The following is a 23,068-nucleotide window of genomic DNA, read 5'->3' as shown; positions in this document are numbered from 1 at the left end:
CTCGTATAGTGCGGGGGGCGTGGGTCCCGAAACAAGTCGAAAGTTGGCTCTTTTGGTTTGCCTTTCTCTCAGCCTCCCACCCCCCCTGCATTCCGTCATGAAATAGTCCGACCCATGCCGCTTTGCCTCTCCCCACTTGCTGACGTCATTTACCGATGGGATGTGTTCCTTGCGGCTCGTACGTGATTTCAGCGCATTCCAAGGAAGGAGCTGTTCACCCCCACCACAAATGGGCACGCCCAGTGTCCTGTTTTGTTGCTGGGTCAATCCATTCACTTGGAAGGGGGTGTGTGTGGATAACAGCATTTTGGGGCGCCTTTGGCCCCTTCCACCAGCTTAATGAAATCCCACATTTTCTGCTTTGAGCTGGAATATATGTTAGTGTGGACGATAATCCAGTTCAAAGAAGATATCGTAAAATTTTCTGCCTTGATATCCTGGGTTATATGGCTGTGTGGAAGGGGGCTCAAAGACACTTTGCTGCAGAAAAGCAAAGTCTGGATTTTGCCATATTATATAAGGCAAACTTTTTAAACAGAGGGCCAGGTCACAGTCCCTCAAATTGTTGGAGGACCGGAGTATAATTTGAAGAAAATACAAATGAATTCCTATGCACACTGCACATATCTTATTTGTAGTGCAAAAGACATTTAAAAACCATACAATAGTTAAAATGAAGAACAATTTTAACAAATATAAAATTATTATTTCAATGGGAAGTGTGGGCCTACTTTTGGCTGATGAGATAGGATTGTTGTTGTGTGCTTTCAAGTTGTTTCAGATTAAGGTTGACCCTGAACGAGGACCGGGTAAAGGACCTTGGAGGGCCACATCCGGACCCTGGACCTTAGTTTGAGGACCCCTGATATAAGGGATGCCATTCTACTACACCATACAAGAAGCTTGGCCTGTCATTGAACATCGAGAAAACCAAAGTGCTCTTCCAGCAGTCACCAACCAATCCCTCTCCAATGTCAGAAATACAGCTTAATGGCATAACATTAGAAAATGATGACCATTTCCGCTACCTTGGCAGCCACCTCTCCACAAAAGTTAACATTGACACGGAAATACAACATCACCTGAGCTCTGCAAGTGCCAGAATGAAGCAGAGAGTGTTTGAGGACCGGGACATCCGTAGGGATACCAAGGTACTTGTCTATAAAGCTATTGTCCTCCCAACCCTGCTATATGCCTGCGAAACATGGACTGTCTACATACGTCACATGCAACTCCTAGAACGATTCCATCAGCGCTGCCTCCAGAAAATCCTGCAAATCTCCTGGGAAGACAGGTGGATAAATGTCAGTGTGCTGGAAGGAGCAAAGACCACCAGCATTGAAATGATGCTTCTACGGCATCACCTCCACTGGAAGAGCCACGTCTGAATGCCTGACCACCGTCTCCCAAAGCAGTTGCTCTACTCTGAACTCAAGAATGGAAAACAGAATGTTGTTGGGCAGGAAAAGAGATTTAAAGATGGGCTCAAAGCCAACCTTAAAAACTGTGGCATAGACACCGAGAACTGGAAGCCCTGGCCCTTGAGCACTCCAGCTAGAGGTCAGCTGTGATAAGCAGTGCTGCAGAATTTGAAGAGGCACAAATGGAGGGCGAAAGAGAGAACGTGCCAAGAGGAAGGTGCATCAAGCCAACCCCGATCGAGACCACCTTCCACTTGGAAACCAATGCCCTCACTGGGGGAGAAGATGCAGATCAAGAATAGGTCTCCACAGTCACCTATAGGCCCACTGCCAATACACTGATCCTGGAAAACTATCCTACTCGGACTATGAGGGATCGCCTAAGTAAGTAGTGGGACTTTAGCATTCAGATTGCTCTGCACTGCCTGAAGAATTTGCTTATAAATGGGTCTTCATTGTAGAAACTGTAATAATCTACCAACAAGACAGTTATATCAGGAGCAATACCCCAAATATAGTGTATCCTACAACTTCGTGGTATAGAAGCCCATGAGCAGGTTCTTACAATTTTGATAAAGCGCTCGTATTCCTCAGGTACTGGGGCAACTGGTTTAGCCAATATTGCACCACCTGACATCTTCCAGGAAGTAGCAGCCAGCAATGAAAGGACCAAGGCAGTGACTTCTCCGGCCCATCCACTGTTCGGATATAAGCCAGCAAGCCAATCTCTTAAACCACAAACGGCTTCCTAAGGTCTACAGAGATACTTACATGAACACCCCAGCAAGCGAGAGTCCAAAAGTGGCAGGTGAAAACCTGGAATCTCAATCAGTTGCTGAGACCAAATGAGAGACTTCCCCCCTGGGCACATAGAAGATTGGGTGACTTGGAAGGCGCTGAACAGACTGAGCTTTGGCACCATGAGATGCAGAGCTAACCATAAAAAATGGGGCTACGAAGTGGAGTCCATAACATGCGAGTGTGGAGAAGAGCAAACCACAGACCACCTACTACAATGCAGCCTGAGCCCTGCCACATGCACAATGGAGGACCTTCTTACAGCCACACCAGAGGCACTCCAAGGGGCCAGCTTCTGGTCAAAGGAAATCTAGTATAATACACATTATCACAACCTTTGAGGATGCCTGCCATAGATGCAGGTGAAACGTCAGGAGAAAATGCTTCTAGAACATGGCCATACAGCCCGAAAAAATCTACAACAACCCAAATACAAACATAGCTTAATGTAACAGCTGTCTTAATGTAATGTAACAGCTGTCTTATAAAACAGCTTTGTGAATGCAGTATGCAATTTTAGATAAATAGCAGTCAATAAACTTCAACTTATTGAACTTTACTATTGAACTTATTGAACTTTACTATTGTAGAGTTAAAAACATTTTATTGTGCTAAGTTGAAACTTATGTTCCTGCTACAACTGAATTTCTTCTGGCTTTAAAGTATTTAAAGTATTCATTCTTTATTTCTTGCCAGTTGCTTGAAAGTTCTGGTTAACTGGAAGTCTACTGTAAACAATTAATAAAAAGCAGAATTGATCCAAATGTTTCTATGTTCCACTCAAAAAAAAACAAAAATAGTGTTCTACGACGACACTCTCAAATGTATCATGTGCAATTACTCTTTCTCCTGTTTCATCCATACATATAGCTGTTTTTTCTGCTTGTCTTCATGTATGGTGTTCAGCAAAAGAGATTCCTAGTAATGCAGAACATCTTTGCAGTAAAGGTAGACTTGCCAATATAACCCTCGTTTTCACCGAAGGCCGTATCAGCCTTATGGTTGCCTTCAAAGGGCCTTTGAATCTATGAATGCAATCTGTTACTGTTATCACAAATCCCATTAGCTCTAGTTATGTCTAATGATGAGGAATACAGGAGTTGTAGTCCAGCATCCGGAGGGCTGTATTCAGTCTGCAGACTTTGACACATATATCTTAAAGCTTCAAAGAAACAATTGAATGCCAATGGACTCATTGTGCTTGAGCCTTTCTTAATGCAGAGTGGTGAGATCCCAAATCCTGGGAGCCAGGAAGGATTCGTCGTCAAGCTACTAAAGTTTACAAACTATGAGTCTAAACTGAGTGGTGGTAGAAGTGACTACTGCAAAACTCCTGTAGACACTGATCTCAGTGGCTGAGGTGAAAGGAGGGGGTTGTATCAGTGTGAGATCAAACAAACACATTTGAATGTGTTGTTTAAAGGCTTGTGTGGAGAGGGCTTTTCCCCTTGCAGATTAGCCTTCTGAACACTTGGATTCCATTGGCAGAACTTCTGCTCAATAGCTGGCTGACCGTCGTGGGAGTTACCTCTATACAACTGCTGCATGTTGCTTTTGACTTATGTTTGTTAGGAGAGAAGGCAAGGTTAAATATTGGAAGGGTCGGACTTAACTTTATTGCTTCTGCTTTCTTAAAGGGCCTTGATGGAGACATTTTTTTTTCTTTCTGGCAGAGTAGTCAACCTAACCGAGCCAGTGGGCTTCTGCAGGGTCACTGACGTACTAGTGAGTGGACTTGGCAGTGACTTCGTTGTTACAATTCCTGATTCTGACTATTTGCCTCATTCAATGTGTTTTATGGGATTAAATATGTGCATTACAATGTGTTGTTTCAAAAGTCTGTCTTGGGCCTTTTCTTTCATTCTTGCAGGGCAGCATCCCTGAACACTGGGACCCCATTGGTGGAACTTGTGCTGAATTACTGGCCTCTTGTACAAGCTAGTCTATACAAGTGCTGCATGTGGGTTTAAACCTCAGTTTGTTAAGAGAGAAAAATGGTTAGGTTTTTAGAAGGACAAGACTTAACTATCTCACTGTCAGGCCTGTAGCCAGGATTTTGTTTCGAGGGGAGCTAAGTTTGATTTGGGGGAGGGGGGGCTGAGTCTGAGTGAAAGAGAGTCTACCTTAGCAAGCCTTTTATATTGTTACCCCAATACCCCAATGCATATGGGATATATTGAGCATGGTGATCAGATCATGATATGAATAAACATAACAGTTTAAATAATGTACCAGTAAGGCCTTCTCGCAGGTCACCATGAGAATTTCGGGGGGGGGGCTGAAGCCCCCCAAGCCCCCCCTCCCCCCCGGCTACATGCCTGCTCACTGTGTTTTATATTTTGGTCCTGGATAATATATTTCTTTCATTCTGACAGAGTTTTGCCTCTAATCAGTTGGACTGAAGCAGTGAGCTTCTACACAATCACTGCTTTGTAAGTGAGTGGAGGTAGCAGCAGTGCTCACATTGTTACAACTCCTGGCTTCGACTTTTGGCCTCATTCAGTAAGTAGAGAGTACAAGGTCAATGAGGCTTATGGGAATCAAACATTCCTATTTCAATGAGTTGTTCAAAAGCCAGAATTGACTTTTTTCTTTCTTTCTTACAGATAAGCTCTCCCAGGAGTCTTGCACAGCTGTGGGTCAAGACCCTCCCCCCAGTCCAGCTTTCTCTTCCCCACGCCAACAACCCTCTTGACTTTCTCCCCACATAAAATGTTCTCCAGCCTTCTTCCCCCTCCACCAACTGCGCTCTGGCTTCTCCCCTTCATCCCTCTTGGATTCCTCTGTCTCTTCTGGCCTGCCCAGCCTGGCCAGGCATGTGGCCCCCTTTCTAAAAAGTTTGCCCATGCCTTCTCTTTGTGTTTTTCTTTCAGCTTGTCTGCTTCCTGTCCCTGCATTTCAGACATTCTCCTTGGATTACTCTTGTCTTTCTGGTGCCCCAACTGTTTTTTCCCTCGTGGGCATTGTTTCTCTCATGCATACTTGTTCTCCTACACAAACCCCAGAAGTTTGCCATCTCCAGGCTTCAAATACATCCCCCACAACATTATCTGAGATTTGCAAGCAACACCTGCTAAAAATCTCTCTTGGCACAGCTGTTAGAGGCATGGGCACCATCTCCATATTTCACTCTGGCAACTCTAGACTAAACAACCTCAATCTCCCTTTATATTTGAATTCAATAAAATAAAATATTGCAGTCGAAAATACTAACAGCAAAAATGCAAACATTCGCATGGAAACCTGGAATCCCCTTGTGCGTTGTTTGTTGTTTTCACCTCAAAGCCCAGAATTTGTAATCACAACGTTCATTGTGTAAATAAATACACAGTCAGTGCTTGTAATAAATCTCTCTACTCTATCCCCCCCCCCCCAAAAAAAAAAAAAGAAAACACCAATCATGGGTTTGTTGGCAAGGATATGTCCTTACATAGTAAGACACTGCAATACTTTGTTTTTTTTCAAGACAAAACACTCAAAAATTTGATCTTTTTTTTTTGGTATTGTGAATTTTGAATGGTTATAGCAATGTTTTTCATTTTGGGGTATTCATTTGGAGCCAAAACTAGGGAAACCACCAAATGCTTGTGGATGATAGAACAAAACTGGAACTGTATGATGGGATTTGAGACTTGATACAATTTTGCTTTCTAATGCAACGGGACATAAAGCTATGGTAAAATGATACTCCGCTCTACTCCATGGAATGATGTCCCTGGCCTTGGAAGGAGAGAAGATGCAGGCACATTTCCACCAGCTAGTGCTCTGGTCTCTGAGAGATGAAGAGACAGTATCTGCAGGACTTATTCCCCTCCCCAGGTCTGTAGCTGGGGGGGGGGGGGCTTGAGGGGTTTCAGCCCCCCCCCCTGAAATTCTCAGGGTGGTCTGCAAGAAGGCCTTACTGGTACATTATTCATATCATGATCTGATCACCATGCTCAATATATTCAATATGCATGGGGGTATTGGGACAATGATACAAAAGGTTTGCTAGGGTAAATCCTGAGCCCCCCCCCTGAATCAAACTCAGCCCCCCCCCCCCCATCAAAATCCTGGCTACGGACCCTCCCCATTGCTTTCTCCTTTTGTTTCCTGTCTTATTTAGATTGCAGATCTGAAGGCATGGAACCACTACATTATCAATTTGTAAGATGCTCTGAGAGCTGTTGTGGCTGACGTCCAGGGCATAAATACGTACTCTAAAAAAATAAAAAAAACTCGTATGTGGGGTGACTGGGCTGGGATATGCCTTCTCAACCCAAGGCCAAGTAGAATATAGATTCCCAAGGTTTGTACAACACAGAAACAAACAAACAAACAAAAATCAAAGTACAACTAATGCCTGCTTCTCAGGGGGAGTCTTGGGCTTAGATAGGAAATAGGTTTTTGCTATTATAACAAGGACAGGAGACACACCTCTAGTTGTGAAGAGAGGATGTTTTTGGCCCTTGAACATGCTAGCTTGCACAATTCTCATGGAACTAAATCAAGAAGATAGGTGTTTTATCATATATCATAATCATCTGAAGAGTTGTAAACATTGTCCCTCAATTTCAGGGCTTTATTTAAATGTTAGGAATTTGTTTTATCAGAAAAACTACTGATCAAAAAAAAATTCTGTAATTCTATTGATTAGGGTTATTTTTCCCAAGAAACACAACAGCTATTCAAAATAAAAGTTCAACTTTGTGCAAATACGTGTTTTCTGCCATCAACCTTTAAGTATTGCAGCTTTGCATACTTTTAAAATATTAAAGACACAAAGACACAAGAATTCTTGTTGGAGTCATAAAATATCTCACTTTAATTTATGTTTTTAAAAACATAGATGAGGATTAACAATTGGCTATATGTTAAATCATTTTGGTCAACTGGGGGCCTTCTAGTTACTTTTATTGGGTTTTCAATGAAGAAGGCATCAAGCAGGGGAAAAATCACTCATGCATACTTGTTCTCTTTGTAGTTAATGGAAATAGCTTGCAGAACCAAATATCTTCATGAAAAGAACCTGAAAATGTGTACCGCACAAACATCATTAGCACAGCTAATCCGACAACGTCAATGGGTTCAACCGGTTGTAGCAAAAAAAATTATTTGACTGATATGGGAAATTATAGTATTTTTAACTGTTTGATAGATCCTGGATTCAATTATACATAGTGTTATTTGATAAAAGCACACTGAAGATCAAGTCTGCATTTTTTTTTGTCCACCATGCACTTCACTAATTTCACTAACAGTAGTTTTATAAGAGTTTCAGCAAGGATGTGAGGTTTACCAGCAAGAGCCAGGTCATGACTAACCACCAAGTACGATACTTTCAGTGCATTCTTGTTATTTGTCTTTGCATGAGATATACATTTTGTCTAATCTGCATGGAGTTTGCCACGGTTTCTTTTGAAATAGTCTGCAATTTTATTTGTGAAGCCGAGTTTCAAAATGCCATTGAAGCTTGGCAGGTAACGTAGAACTTTTGGGCAAAACTTTGTGATGTATCACACACTGTGGATGTGTCTATTGTGCCAATAGATGCCACTCAACTTGTTTTCTTTCCCAGAGATACCAAACAAGATTGTCCAGTTTAATTGTTGTCATTTCCTCTAGTGATGGGACCTGTGTTTTCTGCAATAAGAGACAATCTGGACATCAGAAACATGGAAATTAATAACCAAAAGCAAAAAAATAGTCTTTCTGCAGAATGCTTTGATTTTCCACAAAAATCTAGAAATCTTTCTCACTTGGTTTGTTGTTTGCTAAATTGTACAGCCTAACATACAACAGCAACAAAAAAAATCTTTACTCTGAAATATATCAGGGAATGTTACCCTTTTCTCTGCACCTGCTTGATAACTATCTTATTCATTGGTGTGTGTGTGCCCCACCCCGCGCTTTTATGGTTTTCAGTAAAATATATTCCTAGTTATATTTTATTGCATTGTATTTTGATGTATAATGTCATTACAGTAAAGGTTCTCTGAAGAATTCAATTTTCAATACTTAAATCACAGTTTGAATCACTAGTATGTAAGGAAGATTTTTTTTGTTCTTCATACATGGAATCAACAGCTTACTAAGGATGTAATCCTATGCACAGGTTTTTGTGTATGCAGGAACCAATGGGACTTAGTTCCGAGTAAAACAATAATAACCTCACACATTTTGAGACCGAAACACAGAGCACTAGTCCACTTGGATTTCCCATGGCTCATAGGTCCCAGGGATGTCCCTTGGAATCTAAAGAGGAAAGAAAAAGGGAGATTGTTTTATAGCATAGTTGCATATTAAGGCATACAATTATCTGCTGCAGAACATTCAGTGATCTTCTGCCTCATATATTTATAGCATACACCAGTGACTGGTAGGAGGCCTGACAAAGTAAGTGCAAGAAATGCCCCAGAAACAGGCAGGGAAGGGTATTTGCAAGTTAATTTGAAGTATTTCCATAAGCATCTCTTGAAACTTGATTTTAATCAGTCCAGCAGGCATTTAGGGAAGGATAAGGGACATGCTGTTGGATTTGCAGGGGTGGGTAGGTTGTGAATTTTAAAGGCTATTTAAAGTAATTTATTTTATTTTACTTTGTTGTTTTTTTACTTTAATCCACACTGTATTATTTAATTATTTTTTTAATGTTTGTACTTGACTTTTAAAACTATGATCTAAGTGTGGGATTGTAAGCCATCTTGAGTCCTGTATAAATAATAATAATAATAATAATAATAATAATAATAATAAGCAAGAAGATTGCACAGACAGACTACAAGCAGAGGCATAACACCGTGATTCATTGGAACTTGTGCCACAAATACCATCTGCTTGCGACAAAGAACTGGTGGGCTCACAAGCCGGAAAAAGTTACAGAGAATGAACATGTCTGAATTCAAACTGACAGAGTTTTGGAGCACAATACTCCTGACCTCATGATCGTGTTAAAAAACAAAGTATAGATTGTTGATGTTGCAATCTCAAGTGACAGCAGGATTGATGAGAAACAACTGGAAAAGCTGACACGATATGAGGATTTAAAGATCGAACTGCAAAGACTCTGGCACAAGCCAGTCAAGGTGGTCCCAGTGGTGATCAGCACACTGGGTGCAGTGCCTGAAGACCTTGGCCTGCACTTAAACACAATCGGCACTGACAAGATTACCATCTGCCAGCTGCAGAAGGCCACCTTACTGGGATCTGCACGCATTATTTGCCGATACATCACACAGTCCTAGACACTTGGGAAATGCCCGACGTGTGATCCAGTACAACAGCCAGCAGAGTGTCTGCTGTGGACTCATCTTGTGGTGTTTCAAATAATAATAATAATAATAATAATAATAATAATAATAATAATAATAATAATAACTTTATTATTATACCCTGCCTTCATCTTCCCAACGGGACTCAGGGTGGCTTACATGGGGCCAAGCCCAATTAAACAAAGTATATGAATAAAATAAATAACTACCAGAGAAATTAAATAAAACCCAAATAATTGAGGAAGTATTTTTGTAAGGGGAAAAGTTTTACCATCTTGGTAAAGCGATCAGCACAGGCCATGCGAATCCTCTCTACATTCAGAGGGCTGTTCAGGGTGAAATTGCGATTTAGTCCTCGCTCTTTCCGGGCAGCAGCCACTGCATCCCTTATAGCAAAAAACACAGAGGATCCGAGGAACACTCCGGCTTCTCCCATACCCTGTAGGAAGATAGGAGACACATAGGAAAAAAAGGGGGGGGGGGGTGGAATGTATTACTTCTACATGTGCAATCATTTGAGTTTAGGCCCTTAAAGTTCCTGAGCAGGGATTCGAACGCTGGCATCTCAGAGTCCAACAGGCCACGGCACTAAGTTGGCTCTGAGATAAATTTGATTATACTCTGTAGAGGTTACTTCTAATTTTGAAATTGAAAAGAACTATGTTTTTCCTAAAACTCCCAGAATATTCTACTAGTGGCTATGCTTGCTCAGGGAGGTTGGAAGATGTTGTTAAAAAGTAACTTTTCCAAGCCCTGTTTTGAGTAAATACATATAATTACACTGTTACATTTCTTATTGTCTAAGTTATGTTCTGTATCATGTTATTTTCATTCACAGTGTATCAATCAAAGATGATGGTTCTTATTGTATGTAGCAATTTCTCTTCCCAGAAAAAAGTATGAAAGTTATTTATTGAAGTTTTTTTGTATGTCAAAAAGAGTTTAACCAGCTCTATAACTGACACACAGAGACATTCTCAGAAAAACAACAACTGGGGTAAATAGAAAGACCTTGAAATGGCCACATTTAATTTAAAATCCAGTTTGGACGTAGGGCAGAATATACTCTTGTCACTAAAGCCTTCACTAATCTGCTTCCTTCAAAACTGTTTTTGCCAACAACTCCCATCAGCTCCACCTTGCTTTGTTCAGCTCAGAGCTGAAATCTAAAACAATAGGAAATTAATCGAATAAGGAAGATGACAAAAGGGACTGCAGAATATTCATTGATGTTTTCATAAAGAGTGGCTTTAAGGGGCCTCCATTATTTGTTTCAATGCCAGTCCAGAATATCAGACAATTTTTTTGTTTCCAAGCCTCTGCTTGATTAAAAATGCTTTATGCCTAATATAAATTCTCTGTAATTGCACAATATTGAATAGAAGAAACATTCAAGAACATTGCATCATGCACAGACCAAATTTCTTTACCCTGGAGGAGTAGATTGCAATTGGGTTTCTGGAATTTGGCAGCAAGTAGATTCTAAAGTGTTCTGGGACATCGCAGACAGCAGGAATTTTATATGTATCTGGACCCAGTGTGTACAGCTCTCCTTCAGGAGAAAACTTCAATTCTTCCATGGTGTAAAGTCCAAGCCCCTGAATAAATCCACCTTCGATCTGAGGAAATAAAAATGTCTTAATTCTAATTTTACTAGAATATCAAAACTTGAAAAAAATGAATGAATTCTTATGTACACTGCACATATCTTATTTGTAGTGCAAAAAACACTTAAAAATACAATAATTAAAATGAAGAACAATTTAAACAAATATAAAATTATTAGTATTTCAATGGGAAGTGTGGGCGTGCTTTTGGCTGATGAGATAGGATTGTTGTTGTTGTTGTATGCTTTCAAGTAGTTTCAGACTTATGCTGACCCTGAGCGAGGGCCGGGTGAATGACCTTGGAGGGCCTTAGTTTGAGGACCCCTGCTCTATGGCTTAGCACGGATGTCCCAGTGCACTGGCTCACATTTTCTGATTGCTTCCATTGGCACTTAAGTGGCTAAAAAACAATGGATTTTGGTCTATGGTTTGCTTCTTCTGATATCCAAATGCAACAGTGGTTAATAGTTGGATGTATTTCTCCAAGAAGCCAGAGAAGAAAACCTTAAAACAAACATCAAGTTCAAGCCATACTTCTGCAATGCTTGTATATAATAAGAGACAAACCATAGTCTTTGGTTTGTTTAGACGTCTGCACTGCATGCAGGGATGATTAGACAATAGGTTTGCTTACCAAAGCAATTCAGTTGAATCCCATGATGCCAGGGTGCACAAGCCTGGGCACTGAGTTGATTGAGTACAATTGGGTTGTACTATTATTCATTAAAAAGTAAGTCCTAGATACCTCCATGCTTGCCCTCTATCTGGCCAACAGTGTAGTGCAGTGGTCCTCAACCTTCCCAATGCCACGATCCCTTAATGCAGTTCCTACTGTTGTGGTGACACCCCAACCATAAAATTGTTTTCATTGCTACTTCATAAATGTAATTTATGAACTATAATGTAAATATCTGATATGCAGAATGGATTTTCATTCACTGGACCAAATTTGGCACAAATATCTGATACTCCCAAATTTGAATACTGGTGGGGTTGGTGGAGGGTTCTAAATATTGATTTTGTCATTTGGGAGTTGTCGTTGCTGGGACTTAAAGTTCGCCTATAATCAAAGAGCATTCTGAACCCCACAAATTATAGAATTGGGCCAAACTTCCCACACACAATCTGCATGACCAACAGAAAATACTGTTTTCTGATGTTCTTTGGTGACCCCGCTTACACCCCCTTGTGACCCCTCCAGGAGTCCCGACCCCCAGGTTGAGAAAAGCTGGTGTAGTGGGACACCATCCTAGGGAGAATGAAAAAGACTCAGAGGAGAGTGGCAGTGCAGTGGGGAATAATTTCTTCCATTCTTACTGGCTACTTTGTTAAAAGGGCACAACTGTATCCTGACAGCCAGTACACATCTGAGGTATCTGCTTTTTACTCTGTGCAAGCAGAGTCCTCCTCCACCCCTTCCTCCTTTTCTCTTTCCCGCATTGAATTTCTGACAGTGGTGGAGCAAGGGCTCCTTGAGGAAAAGCGCAGTAGGTACTCATGACTAGCTCTCATTCCCTCTTGTTCTTTGTTCACTCTTTGTGTGAGTGTGTGTGTGTGTGTATGCAAATACAGGTATTTCAAAGTCCAAAAAAATCCAAAATTGGAAAAACTTCTGATCAAAAGCATTTCAAGGTGCTGCTACACATGCTCTAAAATGCAGAAGAAACCAGGATAAAGGGGGGGGGGGGATGGCTAAATGACATTTCATGAAAATGCGCACTGATTTGGATTAACAGTTGAAAATCACATATTAAAAAGGTGAGCTTAAAACCCAAAAATCCAATAATATTCCAATGACTGAATATCCCCACAGTCAAGGAAAACCCTGGTGTGGACTGCTCCAGAGCATGTGTGCATTTTAAAATCCGAAAACAGCTGATCTGGGCTGCAAATAAATGGAATCATGGACACACAGATGGCTAAATGAAAGCACAAATGGAAAGCAATTACAATGAGAACTTTGCAAGCATTCCTTTGTTCTGATCTTTATGAAATTAAACAGAGCTTGAATCTACAGTAGGGTGAAGAGAGATAATAAGAAATCTGCTTGTGTGTACATTTAGATATCTGTATGAGTGCATATGAGGTCCAGCGCATCTCAGAGCATCAACAAAAAAAGTAAACTTCTGCTGGATGTCCCTGGTACAATTTGCAGATTTCTAAAATCCACTACAAATGAAGGTGTCAGGGCAATGAGGGAACATTTACTGGGATTGACATGTATGTTTTTGGACTTGTGTCAGGTCCCACACTTATTTGTCCTGCATTTTGACACTGTCTAGTAGACCCTCAGATAAGGGAGACTCTACCTGCCCTTGTTTCTTTCTGAAATGCTATTTTCTTGTTCAGAAAGTGGCCAAGCTTCCTACCCCACAAATAAAATGAGGTTACGATTCAAGGCTTCTGGGAATAAGCACTGAATTAAATGCAAGTGGGGTTCAGCTCTTTGACTTTTTTTTTTTGGAAAACTGAGCTATTTACTCAGATTGAGTATAATGTGTGCACGCAGAACTTATGGTTACATACCTGGCCTATGTCTACAGCTGGATTGATGCTGAAAGAGGCATCCATGACAATGTCTGTGCGGATGTTCTGTTGCAGAAATAAACTGTCATGAGCACATTTATAGTAAGAAAACATTATTTCATTTGCTTCTTTGTTAATGTGCATCTTGTCTTCCCTACAGTAAACTGAAGGCAGTAAGATTGTTTTTCTAGTCTTCCTTTTTATTTTCACAATAACCCTGTGAACTACCATATATACTTATGCATTAGTCGAAGGTAGGTTTCAGGACCCAAAAGAAGGATTTTGATATGGCTGATTTATTTATTTTGGACATTTGTATACGGTCCTTTCTCGACCTCCGCAGGGGGACTCATGGCAGTTAACAAAGGGCTTGTGAGTAAGTCGAGGGTCATTCCACAGTGAAGGCAAAATGCCAATCCTGACTCAGGGGGACAGCCACCATCCCCTATTTACCTGCCCAGGCATTCAAAAGCCCTAAAGTTGTGCCATGTTGGAGACAGTTCAAGGGATCTGTGCTTGTTTTAGGTTCTCTTGGGACATACTAAGCTCTTGCCTTTCACCACTCTACTCAGAGAAGGGGGAGAGATAAAAGTTAAGGTGGAATACTTATAAAGACTCAGAATAAAATAAGCCAGTCCACATTTTTGCATTGTTTTTTTTTTTAAACTAAAATTTCTAGGCTTATATATGAGTATAGATAGTAATTCAGGCTATGAGTATTCTATCCATATTGCATTTTGTGGCTCACGGTTGGATTTTACAAATCCCAGTCCCCAATTCTAGCCAACCACTTCTCTCTACCCCCGAAGAGGGACTCAGGACGGCTTACAATTAGTAACGATTCGATGTTGCTACATATAAACAATTACAATGATCCCACAATAATTAAAATCCATAAAACAATAATTAAAACAGTACATAAAGCATTAATTAAAAACAATAAACAGTATCATCAGCTGTAGCGCCTTTCCAGTCAATTTCCAATCAAAGTGCTAAATTACGTCTGTTGTCCAAAGGCCTGGTCCCAAAACCACAACTTCAATTTCTTCCTGAAAGCCAGGAGGGAGGTAGCCAATCTTATTTCATTTGGAAGCATGTACTACAGGCAAGGGGCCACTGCCGAGAAGGCCCTATCTCTCATCCTCACCAAACGCAGGGCCTCCCCAGATGATCTTAGATTACGAGGTGGGATGTAGCAGCAGATGCGTTCGGACAAGCAAGCTGGGCCAGAACCGTATAGAGCTTTATAGGTCAAAACCAGCACTTTGAATTGAGCTTGGAAGTGGACCAGCAGCCAGTGGAGCTGACATAACAGGGGGTGGTATGCCCCCTGTATGTCGTCCCAGTTAGTAATCTGGCTGCTGCCCGTTGGACAGTTGGCCCTTTGCAAGGCTACCCAACTCTTTGCCAGTCTTGCACCAGTGAATGTTAGGCAGGGCAAACTGGTGGTCACATGACAAGTTGCGGTCAATCATGATAAAGCACGGCGGGAGGGAGGAAGGATACCTTTCTACTCAAGTGCTAAATATGATGCCAATTGCTGAGAGTTTCCCTGCCAGGGAAACCCCAAAAAGCAGCACTACTACTGTCAGCATAGCCTCTTGTTTCACAAAGGCATGCTATCCCACTACAAAGGAAAGATAGTGCCACAGTGTGGTGATTGACTGTAACCACAATAAATAAGCCATGCAGAGAGTGAAGTGAAATATCAAGCAGCTTATGAAGTAGGGAATGAAGTGGAAAGTTTCCCCTTTTTACCTTGTGGTCACCTGTCAGGCAGTCAATCTCAACCTCAGAACAAGCAGCTGCAAAAACATAGTATGGAACTGCATGGCCTTCTCCTTTTTCCCAGTCCATGTTGGTGTGATAGCCTCTGTAGGGAGAGAAAAAAGGAAGACTCCTTCAAATGTTGGAATTCAACTTTGCTATAATATTCACAGAAAAAAGTCTGAACAGGTTAGATTTCTTGAAAAGTGATTTGGGGTGCACCTAGTGATTCAACACATGGTTTCCTGGTGCATGCCATTAAATGGTTCAGATGAGTCTTAGTGGTTGCTGGATATGCTCTAATGTCTAACCCAAGAATTTTTGATTTTCCTGATATTGTTCCTCTGCAAGTAGCTTTGGATTTTTCTAGAGCATCACGGGGAAAACCACTGTGGTATAGTGGTTAGAATGCTAAAGGTCTAGTTTCAAATCGTGATTCCTTGAATAAAATAATAGACTACTTATCTATCAGGTATGATGCTATTTTTCCATTAGAACCATAGAATCATACAGTTGGTGTGAAGAAGCTGTGTAATTATCAATATCAACTTAGGAGCTCAATGCCAAGGGACCACTAATTAAGGGGGGTTTATTTATTTGATAGCGTGGCTTACATTTAATAACCCTAATTTGATCCCTCTTCTTCTTATACAGGGCTGTTTGACTTAGATAAATTGTATCTGAGGCAAGGCTTGAGAAAAAACAGTAACAAGTTTATTGGAATATAACAGGAGTAGAATAGATTCAATGTTACTTCACTCTTAAATATGCCCCTGGTTCACTTTGTGCTTGTTTAATAAACCCCAACCCTTGATATCAGGAGAGTCTCGGCACATGAAACCTTGGAGGGTTGTAACTGCTACTGAAAAAATAACTGGTCCCAGTGCTTCAATAGGATATGGGGGCATTTACACCATGATTTGGTATTGCAGGAGCTACATCCTTCCAAAGACTGTTTCTAAGATTGGGAACTACAGTGTTCCCTCACTACTTCATGGTTCGCTTTTAGCGGACTTGCTGTTTTGCAGTTTTCAAAAAATATTAATTTAAAATATATATCACGGCATTTTTCCTGTTTTGCGGGTTTTTGCCGGTGCCGCCGCTTTCCAGGGCACTTTCCCTCATCAGTCTTCCCTCCTTCCAGCTTTGAAGGGACTTTCCTTCCTTTCCCTCACTTTATTTTAAGTTTATAAAGACTTAAAATAGTGTATAACTACTAAAATAATGTATAAATATTAAAATAAATATAGTGTCTTTACTTCGTAGTTTTTCACTTATTGCAGGAGGTCCTGGAACATAACCCCCACAATAAGTGAGGGAACACTGTACATGCAGAGGGTTTCGTTAATTCAGCCAGACGTTTGGAAGACTGCCAACCTCGGAAGTAGTTATGACTTATCCTGACACATCCAAGCTGACTATATTTTGTCGTTGTTTATTCGTTCAGTCGCTTCTGACTCTTCGTGCCCTCTTGGATCAGCCCACGCCAGAGCTTCCTGTCAACACCCCCAACTCCTTCAAGGTCAAGCCATTTTAAGGATAACATCAAGGATAACATCCATACATCTTGCTCATGGCCAGCCCTTCTTCCTTTTTCCTTCCATTTTCCCCAGCATCATTATCTTCTCCAAGCTTTCCTACCTTCTCATGATGTGGCCAAAGTACTTCATCTTTGCCTCTAATATGCTTCCCTCTAGTGAGCAGTCGGGCATTATTTCCTGGACTATGGACTGGTTGATCTTCTTATGGTCCAAGGCATTCTTAAGATGGGTTGTTGCAGTTTTGACACTTTCCCCCTACTGTTCTTTCTGTCCTGGACTCTCCTCTTCCTTTTACCTCATATCCTCCTCCTCTGGTTTGTCTACTGTACTTTCTCTCACTCCTTTTTCCATACAAACTCTCTGTTCCCTACCTTGCCTTTTCTTTACATGGACCAGGTCTGTTGCAAGTCTGTACCTTCCCCACAGACCCCCTTTTTAAGGTTGCATACTGACCTAAGATCCCAGTCTTAGAAGTCTTTAGCAGTGTCCAGATTATCTGGAAGAGGATAAAGAGGGTATTTGGTGAAGCAGGAGCTACGACGCAACTATAAATTCTGCTTCCTGGGGCTTCCTTTGAGCAATCTGTCATCAGCTCTCTTCCACAAGCTATGGCTTAGTTGGGCTACTACAGGCTTCAGCCTGCCAAGTTCCAAACCACTAATCATCAGCAAGAATTCACCAAGGAGGAACCTCCCTGTAGAATTATCCATTAACACAAGTATCAGACATCTGTAGAAACAACACAGCCTCTTGTCTTCACATGTTAGGGATGTAAATTTTGCATCTGGTCATGAAATTATTCCATTGCCCCATGAAAGAACACTTGCTGGGTGAAATTATGCAGGTCTATGTTGATTTTTGACTACTGTTTGCATTTGGGAACTTTTTGCACAAAATGTTTTTGTGCAAACAAGTGTTTGTGCATACTTAACATTTTTTTCAAAGACCTCAAATGAATGTGTCTATGTAGGATTAGAAATAATGAAATCCAATAGCAATTGGGCTTTTTTTGGTTAATGACAAGAACATTTGGAAGCATATTGCAGTTTCCTTTAAATGACAAAATCCTAGTCCACCATTTGTGACACTATCACAGCTAAAAATGTGGGAAAGAAGAATTGATTCCTTACTTGAAGTAACCTGTAGCTGTGAGGCTGATGCTTCCCTCGTAAGCTTCCTTTATCTGCAAGAGACACATTAGTTTCATCAACATTTCTAACAGTTATTGTTAAAGCCTAGAACCATAAATTTGTACATTTCTGTATAGATTTGTGTTTCAATATACAAGGGAGTTTATCCATCTCTGTCAATTGAATCAATTTTAGTAACGAATCATCCACTGAAGGGATCTTTTCCAATTTCCATTTTTTTTTTTGCATAAATAATGTGGTCTGCTGTTACTGCATTTTGGAAACTGTCTTTTGTTTCTATACTTCCATCAGCTAAATCCAGTAGAAATAACTCTGGTCTAAGTGGTAAGGTTTTTTTTTTTTTTTGTAAAAAAAAAACAAAACAGTTTGCAGTACTTCTTTAACTACAACCCAGAAGGCGTTCTGTTATTGGGATATGTTTTTATTTGATTGCTCTTTGTTAATTTTATTTTAATGTGTGTGTTTTAATCTGTAATTTTCAGGCTTGTCCCTTTGTAAGCCGCCCCAAGTCCCCTCGGGGAGATGGAGGCGGGGTGTGGTGAATCTTACCTGGTAGGCCCGAAAAGGGAGCCTGGATAACAGTAAGGCAGGCCTCCATTTTGGGAGGGAATGCCAGAGAGGCAGCCATCATAAGTGAGGATGGTTGGAAGAGGGGAGGAGTTGAGAGACTCCTAGGATTGGTCAGAGCAGTTGGGAGGAGCCAAGTCGGACGAGGGAAAGAAGGTAGCTTCAGGGGGTTTTGAAAATAGGTTTTTTTGGGGCGGAGAGAGAGTTAGGCGAGAGGGTGTCTGTGTTAGACAGTGCTGTGAGCTGATAGGGAAATGGTCAGACAGTAGTCTGATCTCTTGTGAGAGTTAGCACAAGAGATTGGCTCTCCAGGCTGGGATGGTTAACAGGAAGAACTCTATGGTAGAGTTAGTTAATAACCCAGGGGCTACCTAGATAGGCTAGTCAGACTCATCACTATTCCCTGAAATAGAGTGAGGGTTTTGTTAGCAACAGTTAGTTCTGTTTGGTTAGCTCTGTCTAGAACAAAATGAAGAGAACTGTTCAAGCAACCAATCAAGCTGAAGTACTTTTGTAACAAGTCATGCTTTTTGTACCTCTCAGAAGTAGTTAGTTGTTTGTTTTAAAAATAAATCCTATTCTATTTAACTTTCAACAAAGTCTCTACTGTACATCATTCCATTGTCAAGCTTTTGTGATAGTTCTAGCAATTTTAACATCCTGTTGCTATGGAAAAGCCTCTCAACAAACAGTTGTTTGGGAGCCAGGGATAAGAGCAGTGTTGACAGGAGTGGAAAAAGTTCACCTCAATTTTTTTTTAAATCCCAAAACACCTTACGTTGGTGGCAGCTTTAATGCAAAAGAAAGTTTAAATACAAGAAGTGTTCACTTCACCATAACACATATCCATCATCGTCTCGCTATCATATTGGAGACACAGGGGTGGGATTTTTCTTTTCTTTTCTTTTTTTTAAGGAAAGGAAAACCTCTGGGAAGATCCATCCTGCCCAGACATAATATTATGTCTGCAGCCTTGCGTCTTTTGTTATACGGGGTATAAAAATAAAGTTATTTATTTTATATATTTATATTTTCTTGCCAGTCCACCATGTATAGTAAAATGTGCCGTTCTTCTTGTATTTCCAGCACTTATTATCACAATTCTTGTGATTTTTTTTGCCTTGTGTCTTTTGTTATTTTGATGGGGTCTTACAACAGGAAGGGTATAAAAATTTCTACCAATAAATAAAACATGAATGGGGAATTCATGGGAATCATGAATAAAGGACTCTAAAGGTCTTAAAACCTTCAAAGTTAGAGGAAATAGGGAAGAAGTAGTAGTTTGATTCTGTGAACAAAAATAATAACTAGGCGTTTCAGGGCCCTTTCCCACAGCCCTCTATCCCAGAATATAAAGGCAGAAAATCCCACAATATCTGCTTTGAACTGGGTTAATTTAGTCTGGAAAACTGTGGGAATGGTGTCTGGACTGCAGTCCAGACACTGGAAATAGTGGGTTTATTCTGCGCCTTCCAAGAAGGCATAGAATAAATCCAGTATCTCATTATTTTGCTACAAACCAGGGTTTTTCTGGTTTGTAGCAAATTAATTTGGGACTGTCCAGAATGTTGTCTGGACAGCCCTTCCTTTATTGCAGGAGTTACCGCAATAAAGGTACTGTCTGGATAGGCCCTCAGTTTTCTTTTCACCAAATGGAATGCAAGAAGACTAGGGAAGAACCTCTACCTCAAAAGGAAAGAGGGATGTTTAGACAAGATATCAAAGTAGTATCTTTACTTTTATTATTTAACTGGACTATGTTATATTTGTTTGGTTTATGTGTGTTCTTTTTCTTTGTCTTCTTTGGTGATGTATGTTTTTTTTTCTTGCTGAAACTAAATACTTAAAAAAAATATTGTACTTACCCAGTCCTCCCATTTTCCATCTGGATTCTTTTCCATTATTGGCTCTAGTCGCTTTATGAGGATTTGGCAAGCTTTCTGTGGAAACAGACATCAAAATAAAAGAGCTATCAGTAAATAATATTTATTTATTTATTTGTTAAAATATTTATAACCCACCCTATATCAATAAATCTCATAACAGTTTATAAGTAGCATTAAAAAAGATTAAAAACAACAAGACCATTTAAATAAAATAAAACATATTAAACAATATAATGATTTAACGAAAGATTTTAAATTAAAAATGTTTAAAGTTATATATAACTTTATATAGCTCAGTCATACTCTGTTTTGAAATGAAACAGATGATTTCCCTGCCTTCATCCCACTGTTGAATGTATCAGTGTTACTCAGTTGTACTCAGCATTCTTTCAGTTGATTTTTACCATCACACTGTAATTGCTAGGCATTGCTCACCATCCCACCCCGTTGTTCTTTGTTGGAAAAACTCTCCACTCTTTGAAATGTCAGCTGTTATGTGACTTTAATTCCAGGAGGGAGGGAAAGCAGCGATTTACTCTCTCTCTCTGCTGCCCCATAGAGAAGGTACTATTCCAAGACTGTATAGTATGGAGCTATGGTATTTAAAGTAAGGTCCAACTGCATTCATTTCACTGTGTAGCTTCACCCTGAGAAGGTTCATGGACCTTGGGAAACTGAAATTCCCAAGACCATTTCATGGAGACATGGCATTTAAAGAAAGGTCAAACTGCATTCATTCCACAGTGTAGCTCCACCCAGAGAAGGATGTGGACCTTGGGAAACTATAACTCCCAGGACAACTCTACTACATGGAGCCTTGGCATTTAAAGTGGGGTGAAAGACCATTCATTCCATATTGCAAATGTGCCAAGAGAAGGGAATGGACCTTGGAAAACTATGACTCCCAAGACTGCACTGATTTTTTTTAAAAAGAAATTGTTCTTGCAAAGTAAAAACTTGATGAGCAAGAGATAATGGCGGAACTTTCCCTAACAAGGATACCTTTGTCTCCTCCCACAAATTGGGGAAATGTTTCATTTTAAACCTGAGAGCAACAAATGCCATCACATTACAGAATTGACAAACATCCAGATCATTACCAAAATCCCACTTCCCCACCACCTCCTGAAATGATTGAAAAGAATGCTGCTCCCTACACTTAAAATACACAAAGAATGCTCTACCCTACACTTGAACCCAACCTAATGTGATGAACACAGTGGCTTAGCACATTTTAAGTGTAGCACTCAGTGGAATTTAGTAAATGTGATGAAGTGGTCGGAGCATAAGAAGCTGCCCTATACAAGTTCAACCTATCTTTCCATGTAGTCTAACAATCTTTGCTTTGATTGGCCTTAGTGCTCGAGGGTGACGCTTAAAAGGTCTCTCCCATACATTGCTACCTCTTCCTTTCAACTGGAGATTGCAATGATTGGTACTTAAGATCTTTTGCATGGAAAGTATGTGTTACTCCAATGAATGGTGGTCCTTCCTCTGATATTGTGGAATGTCCTAAATTAAAATAGGATATCATCCCTCCACAGATCTAACTTCATGGATTGATTTCGATATGCATACACATGGATGTACAACCTTGTATGCAGGATACAAATCTTTGCTTACTTTTCCATTAGCAGATATGAGGATTTGGCAAGACCTATAAGCATTTCTGTACCTTTTTCAGTGTGTGATGGAAATATTCATGCAAAAAAACCCTCACTGATTTTTTCAAAAATATTGTGCAAAAATAGATTTTGCTTCCAAAACATTGTTTTATGCATAACAAGCATTTTTTTCACAAAAAAACCTTTCTAACATTTTTAATGGAGTGTCTCAAACTGTCAAGATACCCTCCCCAACCTTTCTCATGGATAGGGATAGAGGCACTGTTGTGGAAATGTTTAATCACCCAAATCAGTAGGACAAGTTAGCTGACTTAAGTCTCTTCACAGATTAGTAAGTCTTGAAACAATAGCCATAAATAAACATCAAACCTGTACTGCTTTTCCATTGACTTCTGTGCCTATTGATGCTGCGGTGATAATTGCATTGGGTATGGTAGCTGTAGTTCTTTCATAGTTGTGTACATACGACAAAGGTATTTTTAATTCATGGCTGGCGATCTTTTTTGGTTGAGGAAACACAAATATTATTTCTATCAAAAGTCACAATAGAGCCACAAACAGAAGGAAAATAACATTATTGCATTTAAGGCACATTTAGGAATAAACTTGTTAGAAAATATTTAAATCACAAAATATAAAGCAGTAGGCATTATATGTATTTTTGTATAGTTCCAAATGGACAACAGGGTTGTACTTATTAAACTGTATTTATTCTATAACTAAAGGCAAGTATAATTCTGTCTTATTGTTTGTTACCTGTAACATCTTGGTGTAAAGTCCTTGTCCCATTTCACAGCCACCATGGGACACTAGTACTGATCCGTCGAGATAGATATGAACCAGAGCAAAAGCCTACAGAAAAATAGGAAGGGTAGAAAACATAACAGAAACTTTATGCATATGTGGTAGAAGTGTAAAAAAAATCAAAA

The 23,068-nt window shown here is 40.2% G+C and overlaps 1 protein-coding gene across 1 annotated transcript in view; it reads right to left on the bottom strand.

The window, feature by feature from the left end:
- Positions 1 to 8,373: 8,373 nt before the first annotated feature.
- The window catches only part of LOC132769185 (aldehyde oxidase 4-like), a 58,140-nt gene continuing 43,445 nt past the window's right edge, over positions 8,374 to 23,068 (bottom strand). The window contains exons 25-33 of the mRNA XM_067470598.1: positions 22,896 to 22,991; positions 22,509 to 22,637; positions 20,494 to 20,568; positions 18,041 to 18,093; positions 15,361 to 15,475; positions 13,603 to 13,668; positions 10,900 to 11,088; positions 9,741 to 9,908; positions 8,374 to 8,453 (exon numbers count right to left, since the gene is read on the bottom strand). Of these exons, the coding sequence (XP_067326699.1) occupies positions 8,400 to 8,453; positions 9,741 to 9,908; positions 10,900 to 11,088; positions 13,603 to 13,668; positions 15,361 to 15,475; positions 18,041 to 18,093; positions 20,494 to 20,568; positions 22,509 to 22,637; positions 22,896 to 22,991 (945 nt within the window). The 3' untranslated portion in view covers positions 8,374 to 8,399. The remainder of the gene's footprint in view (positions 8,454 to 9,740; positions 9,909 to 10,899; positions 11,089 to 13,602; positions 13,669 to 15,360; positions 15,476 to 18,040; positions 18,094 to 20,493; positions 20,569 to 22,508; positions 22,638 to 22,895; positions 22,992 to 23,068) is intronic.

This window comes from Anolis sagrei, chromosome 1 (assembly GCF_037176765.1).
Source record: "Anolis sagrei isolate rAnoSag1 chromosome 1, rAnoSag1.mat, whole genome shotgun sequence".
In the NCBI taxonomy this organism is placed as follows: Eukaryota; Metazoa; Chordata; class Lepidosauria; order Squamata; family Dactyloidae; genus Anolis; species Anolis sagrei.
The sequence above is the reverse complement of the archived record's forward strand: the minus strand, read 5'-3'. Positions and strand labels throughout refer to the sequence as shown.